The 18,939-nt window shown below is 42.2% G+C and overlaps 1 protein-coding gene across 1 annotated transcript in view; it reads right to left on the bottom strand.

Annotated features, from left to right (window-relative positions):
* Snx25 (sorting nexin 25) overlaps window positions 1–18,939 on the bottom strand; it is a 103,942-nt gene that overhangs the window by 13,803 nt on the left and 71,200 nt on the right. The window contains exons 7-14 of the mRNA XM_057752653.1: window positions 17,989–18,170; window positions 13,071–13,202; window positions 10,745–11,017; window positions 8,896–9,057; window positions 6,028–6,159; window positions 4,209–4,349; window positions 1,447–1,560; window positions 263–427 (exon numbers count right to left, since the gene is read on the bottom strand). Coding sequence (XP_057608636.1) covers window positions 263–427; window positions 1,447–1,560; window positions 4,209–4,349; window positions 6,028–6,159; window positions 8,896–9,057; window positions 10,745–11,017; window positions 13,071–13,202; window positions 17,989–18,170 — 1,301 coding nt within the window. The remainder of the gene's footprint in view (window positions 1–262; window positions 428–1,446; window positions 1,561–4,208; window positions 4,350–6,027; window positions 6,160–8,895; window positions 9,058–10,744; window positions 11,018–13,070; window positions 13,203–17,988; window positions 18,171–18,939) is intronic.

Here is an 18,939-nt window from a genome sequence, read left to right as displayed (position 1 = left end):
CCTCCTCCCTGATGCTTTACTCTGGTCACATCCTGGGGCACCCGCTGCGACTGTAGACAGCACTTCCTGTCTACAGTCGGCTTACCCACCTAGTTATTTATCCTCCTGTTTCTATTTTGTAATTCTTCCAAGTGATTAACTCCCAGATGTGAAAGTGATCATTGAAAACCTTTGCCTTTCAAGAAACAGCTTTTCCTTCAAACAGCCTTCAAGAACTATCTCCTAGAATACACTAAAGTGGGACCATCTTTGACCGGCTCACCTCCTGATGGGAGAAGAAGTCTCGAGGAAGTTTCTCCAGAAAAGAAGATAAGGAAAAGGAGTTCTTTTTCCCCTGCACGTCAATGACCTTGAGGTAGTCAGGAGAAGGGCTCAAGAAGGCATAAAGTGCTTCGCTCTGACACAGTCTGTCATCCGAGAGCAGGTTCTGTGGAAGAGGAGAACTAATTACTGCTACACAGAAAGCTATCTGGGCTGCTGCGAGCTACAGTCAGGCAAGGCAGGCAGAATGAACTATGTTATGGACTCACTTTCACCATAATTCTACACAATAATTCTTATCTCAGAAATAAACTACGTAAGAATACTGTCAGAGGTCTTAACTGCAAAAGACACAGTGCTGAAAACCTTAGCCAGTGGGCATAGTATGCAGACAGTGCTCGGTGCTGCTTGAAGCCATAAAATTTTTATTTTGCACAGGACTCAAGATCTCCAGGGCTACTGCTTTTCAAAGACAAATTTACTCATTTGTGTTTAATCTATTTAAAATTTGCATATTACATGTGCCTACCACAAAGGACCCTTTAATGGCTGGGTTCAGATATGGTGCCCTTGCCCAGCAAGAGATGTGTCACCTCTTTCAAAAGCGTGACTGTTTATATAATTATGTAGCTGTTTACACTGGTCCTTAGCGCTGAAGCCCTGGAGTTATGTCCACACTTATCTGGCCTAGGAGAAAGAACAGATCATAAACCAAAGGGTTTGGGTTGTTTTCTTTCTTTCTTTTTCTTTTTGAGACAAAGTCTCACTATGTAGCCCTGGCTGGCCTGGAACTCACTATATAGACCAGACAGGACTTGAAGTCACAGAAACCCATCTGCCTCCATCTCCCATGTGCTGGGATTAAATGTGCTTACCAACACACCTTGCCACAAATCAAGTTTCTGTGCGAGCTAATGTGGCAACACGACGACAAAAATGTTCTGTACTCCGTGTCCTAAGAGGGCAGGTACAAAAGGAAACAAGCCAAAGGAAGCCATTCCCCTGGAAGGTATAACGAGTGGGAGAGTGATCTTTGGGGAAGGTGTAGAGATGGGAACACCTGTGGGTGCTGGTAATACAAACTGGGGGTGGCTAGGGAGGCAAACTGGCGTGCTCCTGGGGCAGTGACAGTCCCCTACAAATAGACAGTCTCACCCTCAGCACCCAAATCCCCCACTTGCTTACCTGTAAAAACTTATTTAACTGATTCTTTGACTTTTCCAGAAACTTGTGATCTATGGATTTGAAAGGCAGCTTACTGAGAGAAGGCAACTGGACTTTTTTTAAAGAAGGGACACACTGTAGGTGGAAAAGATTAAATGTTATTCTTTTGAAATTACATTTTCATCTTAAGAAAGTTTATAGTTATAGTTAGAACAAACCAAATAGCCCCCTCTTACATCTATTCCTCTGCCCTTCTCCCCACCTCTGGAGACAGGCTCTCACAGCATAGTCTGGTTGACCTACCTGGAGCTTGTGATTTTCCTTTCTCAGTATGCCTAATGCTGGGATCACTGGCATGCACCACCAAACCCAGCTAAAATGCACACACTGTAATCAGGCTCACAGACCCTGGAGGGACAGGAAGCCCAGAACACAAGCTTTTCTACTGGAAGATATGTTTCTAACTTCTTCGGGGAGGGTGATAAAAAGGAAACAAAACATAGGTTGTGCCTCTAGCAACTGCTTTTCAAAGGAAACCACAGACTAAATATATTAGTAATAATAATAACAACAGGCCTCCTTTATGTGGGTGAAGTCCCACATTCTATCAGAGCAGTGCTCGATATATGATATGTGTTATTTTATCCTTGCAGCAGCTCTCTGAAGTTTTAGAGAAGCGAACGGGCAGTGAGATTGGAAATATACTTCTTCTGCTTACATATGTCAGACGAGCGGGTCCTCACGACGGGGCACCCAGGGTGGCAAGCGGAAAGGGAATAAGGTGTCCAACCATTGGTCCAGATGGGAAACGACAGTCATAAAACCACACATGGATTTTATACAGTTTCATTCAAATAGCATAATGCTTTGGTATAATTATCATTTTAAGTTTTAAGAACATTTATTTTGCAAGAATATTTTATGTCAAAATTTATTTTTTTTCTTTTGTTTTTGCTGACAAACTAAGCTGACACTTAGCTTTACTTTTACGTGACTTGTCCCATGGAAAGCACCGCAACAAGTCTACACAGTACTAGCTTTACCCAGTAACTACTGGAAGAATTCATTCTTATATTGGGATAAATGCTTTGTTTTCCATAGTCATAGAGTAGCTGCAGTCAAAGTGAGAAAAGCTACAGCTCTATGACACCCAGTTTGGCTACCATCTTTTAAAAGCACTTGACGAGTTGTTATTCAGAAAGTCCTCAATTAAGAGGGTTAGAAATCTGATTCCTAATGACACCCTGCTACACTCATAGAATGGAGCCTAGGATAATCATCATGAGGTTTCACCCAGCATCTGATGGGAGCAGATGCAGAGACCCACAGCCAAACAGAAAGCACAGCTTGGGGAATCCTGCAGAAGAGAACGAGGAAGAATGGGAGGAGTCAAAGGGGTCTAGACCCCACAATAAAAACAGCCGACAGAATCAACTAACCAGGGGTCATAGAGGCTCACGGAAACTCAACTCACAATCAGGGAGTCTCTTGAGTCTGACCTCTGCATATGTTATGATTGTGTAGCTTGGTGCTCCTGTGGGACTCCTAACAGCGGGTGTGGGGGCTTCTCTGACTCTTTTGTCTATTTGGGGGATCCTTTTCCTCCTACTGGGTTGCCTCGTCCAGTCTTAATAGAAGGGATGTACCTAGCTTTATTAAAACTTGCTATGCCATGTTTGGTTGATATCCCTGGGAGGTCTGCTCGTTTCTGAAGGGAAGAGAGGAGGAGTGGATCTGGAGGAGATGGGACATGGAAGAGTTGGGTTGGGAGGAGAGGGAGGGAAACCATAGTTGAGATGTACTATGTGAGAGAAGAATGAAAAATTAAACAATTCTTACATCTAAAAAAAAGTGTTAGAAATCACCCCAGGAGACAAAGCTAAAGGAAACATGTCTTTCGTTGGCAAAAGAGTAAGGAGGGTTTCTCTAGTGTTGGTTCATTCTCGGCAAGAGAAAAATGGCCGGGAATTCAAAGTGAAATGACTGCAGAGGTTTTCATTGCTGTGATAAAAAGAACTTGTCTTCGGTAGAAAGTGAAATCACCTCTAGAGGAAAAGCGGGAAGAACAAACTGGTTCTTCTGCACACACCCTAAATCAAGTAAACAATGGAGTCAGTTCCCTCGACTAGCAAATGCAGGAACTCACTAGATTGCTATGCTATTCTACAAGCATGATACACATTTATAAAATCTACATCTACATATATATCATATATATGTAACTCAAAGTGAAACAGCGCTCATTACTGACAACAGAATCACGGAAGCGTTTCCTATGGACCACACATCCGTCTGCCTGCTCAGTAGCATCTACTCCCTTCATCCTCACAAACAGGAGATGTAGATCTGAGGAGCCGGTTGTGCTCTCTGGCTCGGGGTGTTTTCATCCACTCCACTCTGCAGACTCCTGGAGTACACACAATGAAATCCTACACGCTCTGCCTTCCTAGTGCCTTAACACACCACTGATTTCAGGACCCACTGAAGGGTTACAGAGCTTCAATTCACTGGTCCTAGATCCCTGGTCTCTGACATCTTTGGGGCTCTTCAGCAATTTATAATGAAAATCAGACAACCATCTGCCCTGAAGGATCTGGAGTAGACTAGATGGTTTGATCTATGAGTCATTTCCAAATGTCAGGCTGAAAACACTGTGGCAACAACAACAACAAGCATAAAGAACAATCCCTTTTCCTCTATGAATGGTGTGAACTCTTGAATGTCTTCATACTCGGAAATTCTATGTCCTGTGATCACAAGTCCGTATTCACGAGCAGTCATACCTCACTAAGTTTCCGATGTAAATTCTGAAACTCACTGAGCCTTCTTGGGACGGTCCAGTTCCTAGTTTCAACCCCTCCAACTTCTTGTAGATTTACCCTGACAAAGTAACAGGGCATTTGCTCGCCATTCTCTTCTGTCACCTTGAAGAAACAAACAAACAAATAACCCAGACAATTAAATCATAATAAGCAGACAGTATAAGAGAATTTTAGTGACCCCCCCAACACACACAATTGCCCTCTTTCTGGTGTACCCTGTACGGTGCCCTCGTTAAACCCTGGGATCTTAAGAATGATCTATCTTCCCTTCCTCTGGCAATCAGATCATGTTACGTGACAGCAAATCTTAGAATGCGGGAGATCATCTGAATAGAGCTAAATCACAAGGAGTATTTGTTCTGTTACAAAACAGAAAATCAAGTCAGAAAGACTTCATTCCCAAGAAGGAAACGAACAAGAAAAGAGAGCCCAGACCTCAGGTTTATAACAGGGACTCCTGAACTCTACCAAGAGTCTCAACCAGCCTGGGAGTGAATGCTTGTGGTTTTGTTTTCCTCTCAGAGTGCAGACACCCTGGCCTTGTGGCATACTAAGTAGAAATCAGCTAATGTGGTGAGGGTCCTTTACTGTCCAGCTTACCCCCCCACACACACACACACACAAAGATACACACACGGGGCAATTATACTAATTCTAAGTCTGAATTAATATCATAAATTAGAGAAGAATTTAAAAGGCAAAGAGACACTAGGTTTCACGGGCACGCACATTGACCGCATGAGGGAGGAACACTACTTCACTGTACAGGCGGGACTGGGGGCATGGCCAGAGTAGCCATGGTTAATGGGAGTGCTCACAGGAGCCCTTGGCACCTAATGAACCTTCACACGTGGCTTTCAGAGCAGCACCTGGAGAACAGGCTGCGTGTTTGCCATATCTAGAGGAAAACAACAGTTCGAAGTTTAAGCTCCTTTGCACTCAGCCTGTTGAGCTGCTGAGACACTGGCAGAGAGGAGAGTAGATAAGAACAACAATCAAAAGAAACAAAACATTGGTGCCTGTGCTCACTTACGACCTTGCTACTTGTGTGAAGTATGGTGGGAGTGACTAGCTACCCCAGCTTCCCCTGACTCAGGAGGAGGGAAGGGCATCAGCCTTAACGGTGCAGCCAATGCTTAGGACCTCTTTCCTCTATCAGGAATTATTCTGTAGTCAAATGGAAGGGGACAGAGCAGGGGACAAGAAAGCCAATGGGGCGAAAACAATCAAGGTACATTATACATGTGTATGAAAACATCATAATGAAATCTATTATTTTATACAACATATACTGATCAAACAACTGGGTAAGAGAGGGGGTAAAGTGTACCCTTCAAACCCTTTGAAAAATAACCAAGAGGAAAAATATTCATTACTAAAGATTTTAGAATTTCTAAGATCTAACTGAACAAAATGGAACAATAAAAGTTACATTTTTTATTATTTCCAACTTCCTAAAAATACTTTCCATTTTATATCAGTCATAACAGAAAAAAATACATCGGTACTCCAAGGGCATTAACTGTTCCTGTCTCAAGGTTGCTTACAATTCAATGTACAAAAGCACGGAGTTTCTGACTGGAGTGGAGTGAGCTCAGATCCACTCCATGAAGGTCTGGGCAGTTTCCCCTCGTGCACGAGCGCAGTGGAGAGAAAATAGGAGGAAAGGAAGGTGGTAGATGAAGGGGGCCAACAGAATGAGCACGGTTTTTGACCTTCACTCTTAATTCTCCAGGGGAAAGCTATGGTCTAGACAGAGCACCTGCGGCTGCGGCCATACCTCTGCACTGGTGATGGTTGCTTTCCACAGGCCCAGGTTCTCACACCACCAGTCCGTTCTTGCCATGTGCAGCTGGAGGTCTGTGCATTCTTTCTCTATCAGAAGTATTTCATCCTTCAACTTGGAAATAATCTACCACAAGACAAACAACCTGGGAGTTATGAAAACAACAACTCAAAGGCTCTGCAATCCAGCAGAGAAGCAGCACAGAAACCAACACACAGAAGAGCTGTGCTTCTATATGCTAATGACGAATGGCCTAAAATAGTGCAGTTTCGCTTAAAACAGCACCGGAAGAATAAAATTCTCAAGTATTAGCTAAGGAAATAAAAGAGTTCTATAATACACACTATACAACACCAATAAAATGATGAAAAATGACAAATATTTGTAGAGATCCTAAGTTCATGACTTAGAAGACTTGATATTGATGTTGCATTAAATAAATTTTAAAAATTACTCAGACATATTTTATATTTTCCAACTTGAACCTTCATGTGCATTGGTACTGGGTCCCCTGGAAAGGGAGCTATAGACAGTTGTGAGCTGCCATGTGGGTGCTGGGAATTAAATCCAGGTCCTCTGGAGAGTAGTCAGTGCTCTTAACCCCTGAGCCATCTCTCCAGCCCCCGAGGCAACTCTCCAGCCCCCAAACTGAATGACTTAAAATGCAGATGAACCTCCTCCTGGAGGCCCCAGCCCTGAGCACAACTGTCTGTCAGGAGTGGAGGGTTCCCTGCACAGCCCAGGGGCAATTTGATTTAACAGGAAATGAGGAAGTGTTCAAATTCAGCCATCACAACAATGAAGCCTCCAACTCACTTGAGAACCTTTCATGTGATTAGGGCTCAGAATGCTTAGCCCACAATTATTAGAAATTCTTTCAAGAAAGGCTAAAGAATGTCTCCTGGCCAAACGATGACCCAAACAGAAAATAATCCACGAACACTCTCCAACTCATCTTTCATATGGCTTCCTAGAAACACAGCTGAATTGAAAATGAAGTAGTCTAGAATCAATACAACTGTTCTGGAGGAACAGGCCACACTGCAGACACCGTCCACTGTGCAGGTGATCCTGTCTATCATGTCAGAGATGCCATGGGAAAACTGCCGGGCCCTCCACATTCCCACACACTAACTGGAATGGCTCCGTGTTGAGGGGAAATAAATCTATTCTTATGATGACTCTGGGAACCTGGTACTTGTCTCCTTTCGCCCTCACAACTCTAGAGAAGTAACACAACCACCTGGAGAAAGTGCTAGAAAGGAGTCTAACCTGTGTCTTTCTTCAAAGAAAACCCACTGCTCCAACTGAACACTGGATTATAAATGAACTAATATTTTGACTATAGATTGGTAAAATGCTTATATCTTCTTACAACATTGTTTCAGAAATACTTTATTATAAAACTATTTGAATAGTCATGAAAGAAGTATTAAAGAAGTACCAAACAAGGAAACCCAACGTGATTCATTAAAATTCTTTTACTATAAGTTGCTTTCCTCAGCACATTCAGGAAAAGCTGAAGGATTACTCATATAGAGCAAATCACACCTCCACTTTAGAAACCCTACTGGATTATAAAGACACATAAAACCAGAGCAAAACTGGACCAAACTGTGAGCTGCTTTTCATGAAAAGTGTGTGTGTGTGCGCGCGCGTTATGAATGTGTGCACTGCACACTCGGGTGTCTTCTTCAACCACTCCCCACCTTACTTTGAGAACCTGCAGTTCATCATCTTGGGGGGCACACTGCCTGGTTGTCAGGCTGCTAGCATCTGCCTGTCTGTCTCAACGGAGCCGCCCCTTCTCCACCAGCACCATGCCTGGCTTCTGCATGGGTGTGGGAACCCAGACTCAACTCTCACACTTGTGCAGCAAGCACCTTACCCCACTGTTTACATTTTTTTAAATACGATTTATTTTTATTTTATGTGTATGGACATTTTGTTGGCATGTATATCTGTGTACCACATGCATGCAGTGCCCACAGGGACCAGAGAGGGCATCAAATCCACTGGAATTGGAGTTAAAGTGGCTGTTAGCTGCGTGGATTCTGGGAACCAAACCCGGATCCTCTGCAAGAGCAACAAGTGTGCTCTTCATACCCATGGGGTCATCTCTCCAGCCCTAAGCTGTTAATATTTTTTTCTCTTTGTTTTGTTTTTTGATTCGTTTTTTTTTTTTTTTTTTCAACACAAGGTTTCTCAAGAGCTATGGAGCCAGTTCTGGAATTTGCTCTGTAGACCAGGCTGGCCTCGAACTCACAGAGATCCACCTGCCTCTGCTTCCCAAGTGCTGCGCCACTACTGCCCAGCTATATTTTAACTTTTTAAGTTAATTTTCAAAGACATATTTATTTTATTTTTCATGTCTGAGTGTTTGCCTGCATGTGTGTCTGTGCATTGTCCATATGCCTGGTGCCTAGGAGGAAAGACAAGGGCGTCAGGTACCCTGGAATTAGGGATAGACAGTTGTGAGCTGCCACATGGGGCTGGAAACTGAGCCTAGGTCCTCTGTAAGAGCAGCAAATGCTCTTCACTGCTGAGCCATCTCTCCAGTCCCTAGAATTTTTCAGATTAACATTAATAATGCCCTTCCCCTTCCCCAGCAAAAAGAAGAATCAGATTCTTTGGGACCAGGGTAACAGGTGTTCAGAATTGCAACCAATAGGGAAATATCCAACACTTTCAAACTCGAAATCCTCTTGGCTTTTAGCGAAACACTGTTTCCATAATTCTATGAGGCTCTCCACCTGCTCCCGGCCGTCATTCTTAAGGGAGCTGACAGCTCTCAGCATAGAAACTACTCTGTACACAGAGGACAGACGTTCAAAGAGACAACCTTGAAAGCTAGACAGTTACCTTCTTATCGGGTTTTGGTGCATTTTGAATAGAACTTAGAGCTTGCCTTTTAAATTCAAGCTTCTCACTCAGCTCTCGAAGTTTGTTTACAGCAAAGCTGGTTTGGTCGCTAATCCCACTGCTGCCTTCTATGGCTTCCTCGCCAGCCTCCCCTCCTGAACCCTGGCGGAAAAACAACAGAAGAAAGTCACCTCCCACCCGCTGCTGTCCCCAAACACCAGATTCCCGTGAGGAATACTGAAGAACCTTCCAAATGCCTTTCTCCTTCCCCAGCAGAGAAGAATGAGATCATTTGAAACCAGAGCAGCGGGTGTTCAGACGCATGGGAAGGAAAAATCTAACAGCCCAAATGGGGTGGAACCCCATGGACCAACCCCCGACCACGGGAATCTGTGGGACAGAGGGAAGCAACTGAAGCGCCTGCCATCCCTTCAACAGGAGTGCTCTCTCTTCCATCTCTGCAGGAAACAGAGCTGGCCCTCCCCAGGCTTCCAACAGTTCTATGAAATCCTTTCAAATAAAATGTCCATATTTAACAACTCCATGGCATTTTGGTGGATTTTTTTTTGTTTTGTTTGGGGCATTTTTTTTTTGTCTTATTGGTCTTCTTCCTGTTTGTTTTGATTTTCAAAACAAAATATGTGTGTGTGTGTGTGTGTGTGTGTGTGTGTGTGTGTGTGTGTGTGTTTTGGGGACGGGTGGAGACACTAACACCATAAGATTAAAAGTTGTATATTGGGAGGTTAGAAGGATCTAGGAGTTGGGAGAGGGGGAAAACATGATCAAAATATGCTGTATGAAAAAAATGAATTTAAAAATGTTCAATTCCATACTACTAGAAGTATTTCAGTGTACACTTTGTTCAGTATTGTTCTTGAAAATGTATTATGCACACCAACATATATTTTACAGGTAAATAGCATTTGCAGTGTGATTTGGGAAGGCCTTGGCTTTCTATTGAACAACAGATTCCTTAGTTTCCATCTGTGGACACTGCAGGGAAATGCTCAGGACTCTTCTTCCAATCTTTTCTCCTTAACTTCCTCCCAGATTGTTTCCTGAAGGTTTTTTTAATTAATTGTAGCAAATAGCAAATGAAATTAAATGAAAGTATTGCTAATTCCAGAAAAACAAGCTGTTTTCATTTTTGGATGTTCTTGCTTATTACATGTAAATATATAAAATGTAGGGGTTCCTTTTATTGGTTAATGAATAAAGCTTCTTTGGCCTACAGCAGGGTAGAATATAGGCAGGATGGAAGGGATATAGAGAGAGAGTAGGCAGAGTCAGGGAAACACTGTGTAGCTGCCAAAGGAGTAACATGCCAGCACTGGTAATCCACAGCCTAGTGGCAATACACAGATTAATAGAAATGGGTTAACTTAGGATGTAAGGGCTAGCTAGGAATACGCCTAAGCTATTGGCCAAACAGTGTTGTAAATAATACGGTTTCTGTGTAACTATTCAGGACTGGGCAGCCGGGAACAAACGAGCAATCTCCATTTACATAGATGCATTATGACAAAACCCTACACCTTGTCCTCAAGTGAGTGCATTTGTGAAAAGCAATGCACATGTGTGAAGATGTTACAGGCAATTACGGTCCTAGGTGCACCGTGTGCCACCACAGGAATAACTCAGTAAGGTTACCCCTGCTGCTGTACCTGCTGTAGGACAACTTTGTTTGCTTTCTTTGCTCATATGAACTAAAACAAATTCTATCATGCAATGACATTTTCCTACATTTCAGTGATTTCAAACATTTCTTCCCTTAACTTTTTGGCAGGGGTTTGGTCACAAGAAAAGGAGCTGGCACAGAAGAGCGGAAGTGAAGGTGTCCGCGGCTCACCAGCTCATCCTTGTCAGAGGTCGGCTGTGCATCCCGCCTTTCTTCCTCTCTCGTCATCAGCCTCTCATAGAGGTCGCTGACGATGAAGGACGGGTAGTACCTGTCCCGCAGCGCCTCACACACATCCGCTTGGATTTTGCTGAACACCTCGATGCCTTTGTTTCCTACGAGACACTGCTGGATTTCTTTGTAAAGTGACTTCTCCACGGGTATTTCTTTGCTTTCCACAAAGAAATTCTGATAAATTTCACCAACCAACTGTGGAATTTCATTCTGAAAAGACAGGAAGATGAAGAGAGAGATAGGTAAAAAATGTTGTCTCAGCCACGTGGTGGTGGTGCACACCTTTAATCCCAGCACTTGGGAGGCAGAGGCAGGTGGATCACTGTGAGTTTGAGCCCAGCTTGGTCTACCAGAGCAAAGTCCAGGACAGGCTCCAAAGCTACAGAGAAACCCTGTCTTGAAAAACCAAAACACAAAAACAAAATAACAACAGCAAAAAATGTTGTCTCTGAGAGAAATGATTTTCCACTAAATCCCCTACATGTTAAAGCTAAGAGGACAGTATCTAGATGCATCCTAGAACTGTAAACTCAGGGTCTCAGCCTTCTGTATTCACATTCAGGGCAAGTATCAGACCTTGAAACAAGCCACTTCTTGAAGATGAATACTTACATTGAGCAGTTACAGGAAACTGCTACAGGAAAGTAAATCAAGAGACAGACTAGCTCTAATATCGCAACACATCCTCAACTTCACAGGGACGTGACTTAGGAACAGTCTCACTGACTTTTATCTGATGTAACAATGACGGGCTCACCTCTCTAACATGGAAACAAATTCTCAGCCCAGAAAGAAGCCAACAGAATAACCATAGATAAAAACACAATAGGTATTCTTCAGACATAATGCTGCAGAACAACTCCACTGTCACTGAGCCATACCAGACAGCCCAGTCCTGAGAGTACGCTGGGGTCACTGCTGCGCACTGCAGAAATACCAACCTCTCTCCCCGTGCACATGATCCTCGCGTGCTCCAGGGGTGCTCCCTCAGCTCTAGGAACACTACCCAAACTTCCACAGTCATAAAAAGACATGAACTAATGAACACAACTCATTTATCCGACTGTCAGAACAAACGACAGCAACTTTCAGGAAGCTATTTCCAATTATAGTCAGTAGTTCGAGAAAACTTTAGACCACTCTTTACAATATTCTTTTGGGAGCAGCCGAAAGCCAGCTGGAGTTAAGGCTAGTCATTCCATTGAGTAACAGATGGTAATTTGTGCCTTGTGAATCAGCAATGAAAAGTCGTCCTGAGATTTCAAAAATATCACGAGACTGAATTTAGCTCCTTAGTCCAGTGTGTGATAAATAAGGTACTTAATTTGGTTTTCTATCCCAGCAACATTCATATGCAAATGAAATTAAATGCTCTTTGCACTTATGTTAATGAATCACTCAAATGGTATATGCTAATACAATATACATGGTACATGAGTGAGTTAGATACTTACCTATACAAAGCATGTACATTCTTTAACTCTAAAATACGCACTGAGAACTTACTAATGACAATGCATAATATATTGGGTTCTTTGCTCCGGGAGGCATTTGAAACCAAAAATGTTTGTGTTCCTTTGTTCAATCACATTTTGTGTGAAATAAAAGGAAAAAAAAACTACTGTAAAAAGTGTACAGCACAAACAAAAAGAGTGAAAAGCGTGAGAACTGCTCATGGTAATGAGATCCATATGGTGACAGAGCAAGCTTACGAGGCCAAGGTCTCATAAGAACCACATGGATGGGTACACATTTGTATGTTTCATTAAAATAATGAATTCTAATCTCTTGGTACACTTGTAAATATTCCCCCTTGACTATTCAGTCAAAAGTATCTTCTATAAAGATACAGTACAATGCAATTCGATTTGCCATAATGGGTTGAGTTATAATATAGTGAAGTAAAATGATCCTTTAATATATACTTATCTGAAGCCTGGCATGGTGGTGCATGCCTTTAATCCTAGCACTTGGGAGGCAGAGGTAGGTGGATCTCTGTGAGTTCGAGGCCAGCCTGGTCTACAAAGTGTCCCAGGATGGTCAAGGCTACAGAGAGAAACCCTGTCTCAAAAACAAAAACAAATAAGCAAAGCTAGAAAGATAGAAAGATAGATAGATAGATAGACAGACAGACAGACAGACAGACAGACAGACAGGCACATAGATAGACGTATCCTAAAGCATCACTGACCTGGTGATACACTGCCTAGCATGCACGCTTCCATTAGCTAATGATTACTATTCCTTGAAGCAAACACACTACCTTGTTAGCAGTCTTCAGGTGCTCTACAGACTCCCAAAAGCCAATCAGAGTCTGCCTGTCCATTCGCTCCAGGTATGTTCCAAAGTGCTCTCGGTAGAAAGGATTGGTCATAATATCTTCAAACTGAAGAATCTATTAAGAGAATATAAGAAAGTGTGATGGTTTTAATGAAAATGGCCCCCATAGGTCCATAGGGAATGGCACTATTTAGGAGGTATGGCCTTGTTGGAGGAAGTGTGTCACTGGGGATGGACTCTGAGGTCTCAGAAGCTCAAGCCAGGCCCAGTGTCATCCTCTCTTGGACACCCTCTGCTGCCTGTGGGTCTGGATATAGAATTCTCAGCTCCTCTCCAGCACCATGTGTGTCTGTAGGCTGCCATGCTTCCTGCCATGGCAATAATGAACTGAACCTCGGAACTGTAAGCCAGCCCCAGTCAAATGTTTCCTTATAAGAATTGCCATGGTCATGGTATCTTTTCACAGCAATGAAACCCTAAGACAGGAAAATTTTCTAAAGATCAAATTTCAAATACCAGTCTGCATTTAACTTCCATGAATTAACTTCTACACTCAGGGAAAAAGTGAATTTTCAGATCATAGACAATGTAAGATAGTATACCTGATAAGATGAAATATCTATCGGGTCTCTAAATTTTAAATTCAGATTCCTGAGTATTGAAAATGCATATATTCCAAATCACTAACCTTATTTTAAATGTTTAGTTATTTGACATCTACTTGATATCAGGACACAAATAACAATTCTTGTACGAGGCAAAAAGACATAAAACAACTAGAGAGAAATGTTTTAATATTTATTTATTTATTATTTATACAATATTCTGTCTGTGCGTATGTCTGCAGGCCAGAAGAGGGCACCAGACCTCATTACAGATGGTTGTGAGCCACCATGTGGTTGCCAGGAATTGAACTCAGGACCTTTGGAAGAGCAGGCAATGCTCTTAACCACTGAGCCATCTCTCCAGCCCCGAGAGAAATGTTTTAAAAAACTAAGGCTCTAGAGTCTAATGGTTTGGCATTTTTACTTCCTATCATATTTCTTACAGCTGAGAAAAAATATAGATGGGTCTACATCCTGATTTGTTTATACTACCATAGGCACTAACAAATCTTATGTAAATACTATTTTAATTGACCCCTAAAATTCCACTGTATGTGTTATCAAATCAGTTCTATCACTCTTATTTATTGGTTTTTACAGAAAAAGAAAACACTGAATATCTGAATACAGCTGGAACAACCATGAACAGGGACTGCTGGAATAGGAGCGAGCAGGTGTCCCCCGTATTTATTGGTGACTCAATTAGGAGAAATACCACAAATTAATTTAGAAGGCATTTAAGACGCATATCCTTAGTCTAAACCAGTAATGGAAATAATATTTAATAGGTGGAACTCAAATATAATTATAAACTTTTATTCTGAAATTCTTAAAAATTAACATGATGGCAATTTGCAAATATTTTAAACTATCACATTAAGGTATTTCTAAAATCACATGCAGAAAGTCCATAGACGCTCAACCCTTCCCTCAGCAGCCCCTAGTTTGTATTGTAAGCAGAAAGGAGGACATATTTTTAAAAGCAATTTCTAGAAACTGATGAAAGAAAATGACTTACTGAATATTCAAAATGAAAATATTAAAAAATACCAATTTTGTATTATTCACTGAATCATTCAGCATTTCTGTGTTTTTTGTTTTTACATTTACTTTACATCTTTTTATCAGTTTCCCACAAAAGAAGCTAGTCAGCACAGCTACTGCAGATCACTTGAATTTCGGCAGTTCAGTAATTCTGGGATATACCAGCACCTGCTTCTACTTTGTGTAAACCCTATCAGGGAAGCATAACTTTATGTGAAGCATAAATCCTCACCCTACATGCTCCAAGGACGCTGAAAGGAGTTCGTATCAACTTCAGCTGCAGAGGATAAGTCCACAACAATTCCAGCAACAGAAAGAACCAGGGAACCATTTTTACACACAGCATAGAGTCCTAGACTACATCCAATAGTGTTCGTTTTGATTTGCCCTTGGATCAAATAAACTGACGTACAAACTAGTCTCACAGAAAAGGCAAACCACTTATTTCCATCTCTTTTCATTTTCTCTTCCCCCTTTATTTCTTCTGAACCCTTCCATCTTTCCCCCCAGGGACCACCTGTATGGGTATGAGGCAGGGGCGGAGAGTGGTCCCTGAACAAAGCAAGACAAAGATTTGTTTTCATGTGGCAGTAAAAAAACTTTCAGTCCTGTGAGCTTTTATTCTGTCATGGCCTCAGTACTGTCTGCAGAATGAAAATGAAGCCACTACTTCATGGAGAATCATAAGAGCTGTTACAAATCACAGCAAGCAACAGAAACTAAGCAGGAGACTGAATCATGAGGCTTTGAGAAAATCGATATTGATATATAAAAAGATATTAGCAAATTAAAAAAAACTTCAAGGGTCACTTTCTAGATAAGTACATATGAATGAAAACATTGATAGTGGATTAAGAGTTCAGTTAAAACTGGTATCAGGGTGTGGGCAGCTCAGCGGTAGAACAAGCACTTCACATGTACAACACCTGGGGCTTGATCCTAAGACCTGGAAGCGGGAGCAACATAAACCCCTAGCCTTTCACATCCAGGCAATCTCTTTCTTTCTTTTTTTGTTGGGAGGGGGTTGGTTTTCGAGACAAGGTTTCTCCGTGTTGCCCTAGCTGTCCTGTCTGTAGACCAGGCTGGCCTCAAACTCAGAGATCTACCTTCTTCTGCCTCCCTAGTGCATGGATTAAAAGTGTGTACCACCACACCTGGCCAATCTCTTTCTTTTAACTGATGGCTCATCTAATTTAAAAGGGAATATTTTGAAGTAAACTTCATGGTAATTCTTCCTGACCAGGCTGGGATTAGGTCACAACAAAAGTGCTCTGTTCATTTATGAAGGTAACAGAACAGCTCAAAGCCACCCAGTTCTAACTCCAGCGGCATGAACCACCATGGGGGCTGGAGAGGATTAGCCGAGTCTTCAGCCTTAAGACTGGAGGAACTGCTTTGACTATAAGGATAAGCTCATGCTATAAAAGGTGTTTCTCCTTTCCTGTTTAGAAAGAGTGGATTTAAAATGCAGCAAGATTTGAACTGTCTTCTGTAGTCACCATAAAGCAACTTGCACTGAAATCACATTGTTTTCCTAAGTCTTCCCAAAACTTTCCTATTCTATATTCTATAACCCTTAACTGTAGAGTCCTTAGGGGCCTCACTTAGCTGTACATGTTGCATCTCTACTAGATCTCTCCCACACACACACATATATATTTAACCATAATATGTTATAATCATGGTATATTATAATTAACATAGTATTATAATGTGTTATAAATTAAGTTATAATACATATTATAATTAAATAGGATTCTACCCTATTCCTCATTCCAATCCAATAACCAAGAAACAATGGTCCCTCAGTGAGCGTCTACTGAATGAGTGGATTAATTAAAATAATGAAAGGATACAAGATGAGTTCCTTCTCTGAGATGAACTGTTGTGGACATCAAGAGAAGAACTGAGGGAGAGAAGGCAAAATTCAATCTGCCAAGTCAACTCTCTCCAACCTTGACCACGGTAAAGCTTCTGCTCTGCCTCCTAAGACAGGACGTCAGGAAGAATAACTGCACACAGTTGCTATCAACAGGGGTTCCTCGGCTACACTGGTGCTCCCATGTAATATGCTACAGGACTGTGGCCTGACAGGACAGCAACCTCTCTGAAGAGGCTCTGATGACGACCAGGCCAGAAGGGCAGACAAAGGTAAAAGGTTGCCTTAGTGGAGGGAGGCAAGGGGACTAACAGATCCTAACTCAAATCTAGACATTCACGGTTAGGGACTGAGCGGAAGTCCAAGAAGGGAAAAGTTAGCGGCTGCAGCCAGGGCTGCACTGTATCAATGTTTTCTTTGTGTCCGGTATCTGAGAAGAGAGGGACTTCCATTTGCTGGGATTGGGACACACTGCAGCAGTTTGCTCCATCCAAACTGTTCCAGGTCGTAGAAGAAAGTGTGGCCCTTGCACTGAGGATGCTCCTGAAACAGGGCTAGCGGGCTGGAGAGATGGCTCAGAGGTTAAGAGCACTGCCTGCTATTCCAAAGGTCCTGAGTTCAATTCCCAGCAACCACATGGTGGCTCACAACCATCTGTAATGAGATCTGGTGCCCTCTACTGGCCTGAAGATATACATGCAGACAGAATATTGAGAATACTGTATACATAATAAATAAATTTAAAAAATAAATAAATAAAATAAAACAGGGCTAGCAGGTGTCCCTGAGCTCTACAGGATCTACTGGCCATGAGCAGACAGTCAAAGGCATGTGGCTCAAAAGCCACCACTTTATGGTTTAGTCAGAAAGCACTGAGATTTGTGAATCAACCACATCTGGTCTTTATCTAGTTCTGCCTCATCCTATCGAAGTGGCTTTGGGCAAGACAATCAAATATGCCACCTCATTATCTAAGTATCAAGAAAGAGCTCATAGCAATTCGGCTAGTTAAGTGAAACAGTCTTTACTTCTTAGGCGGGACTTTATGTCTAGTTGATAGTGGATGACTTTGATCTAGGCTCTGCAAACAGAAAATGTTTCTCTTGAAGTGGAGGTGAGTAGAGAAAAGAAGGGTGGCAAACACATACACCAGGCATGTGCACACATACACGGGCACGTGCACACATACGTGGATATATACAGAACATGCGTGGATATATACCCCACCTATCATCAACTTACAGAATTCAAGGACACCCAGTAGCATAGCTTTTTACTCATGAAAGCAACAACCTGAGCCTGTAGCAAGGAAACATGTCTAAAACATTAAAGTGGTAAAAATAATATGCATGTATTTGTGCTGTTTGCTCTACCTTTTGGCTCTGAGGCCCTTCCCCTTCATCCAAGGCCCCATCCTCCTGCAGGTCGTAGGCGGGACCCCCCAGGACTCGGATCCTCTTCTCACACTGCTTCTTTGCCACGGTCAGCTGGTTGATGTACCTTTTCATGTTCCTGGCCCTCAAGAGATCAGTTTTCATGGCAGCTGACTCCTTACCTTAAATAAGAGGGGCAGTAGTCAGTCAGGAGACAAAGGACACAACAATTCTGAGCCAGAACAGTGTCTGGTTTGCTGCATTTTAATTTTTTTAAAGTCTATTTTTGAGGCAGGATTTCACTATGTGGCCCAGACTGGCCTGGAACTTGCTCTGAAGGCCAGGTTGGCACAGAAACCCACCTGCCTCTGCCTCCTGAGTACTGAGATTAAAGGCATCAGCCACTATACCCAGCTTTAATGTGCTATATATTAAACAACAGATGAAAATTCAACAGGTAAGAATTTATCATAAACATGTATGGGTTCCCAGACACAAAATTCAACCATTTGTAGATCTTACCCAAGTGTAAAATGTTTATAAACCTCTCTATATATACTCAGAAATTGATCTTTGAGCATAGGAATAAGCAGTATCTGTATATGGATACTTAAACATATTCATTTATAAGCATACACCGAGTGTTCACTGTGTGACTTCCGAGATCTAAGACCAGTAGCTTTATTCCATGGAACACTTTAGAGTCTACCAAGGAAAAGAAACAAAGACTGTATGAACAATTAAGAGTGTCATGTGGGCAGAAAGGAAAATATAGACACCTTCAAATGCTTTGGCAAAGGTCTAGCCTGGGCTTTCTTAAGGAAATTATATTCATGTAAACATGGAAAATTAATAGAACACGGCAGGCAGAAGAACTAGCAAGACCGGTGTGAGAACCCTGGGTCAGGAAAGCGAACCCAGCTCTAGGGCCTGCATAGCAGATGCAAATGG

Source organism: Chionomys nivalis, chromosome 20, assembly GCF_950005125.1.
Source record: "Chionomys nivalis chromosome 20, mChiNiv1.1, whole genome shotgun sequence".
In the NCBI taxonomy this organism is placed as follows: domain Eukaryota; kingdom Metazoa; phylum Chordata; class Mammalia; order Rodentia; family Cricetidae; genus Chionomys; species Chionomys nivalis.
Note: the sequence above shows the minus strand (reverse complement) of the source record. Positions and strands in the feature narration are given on the sequence as shown.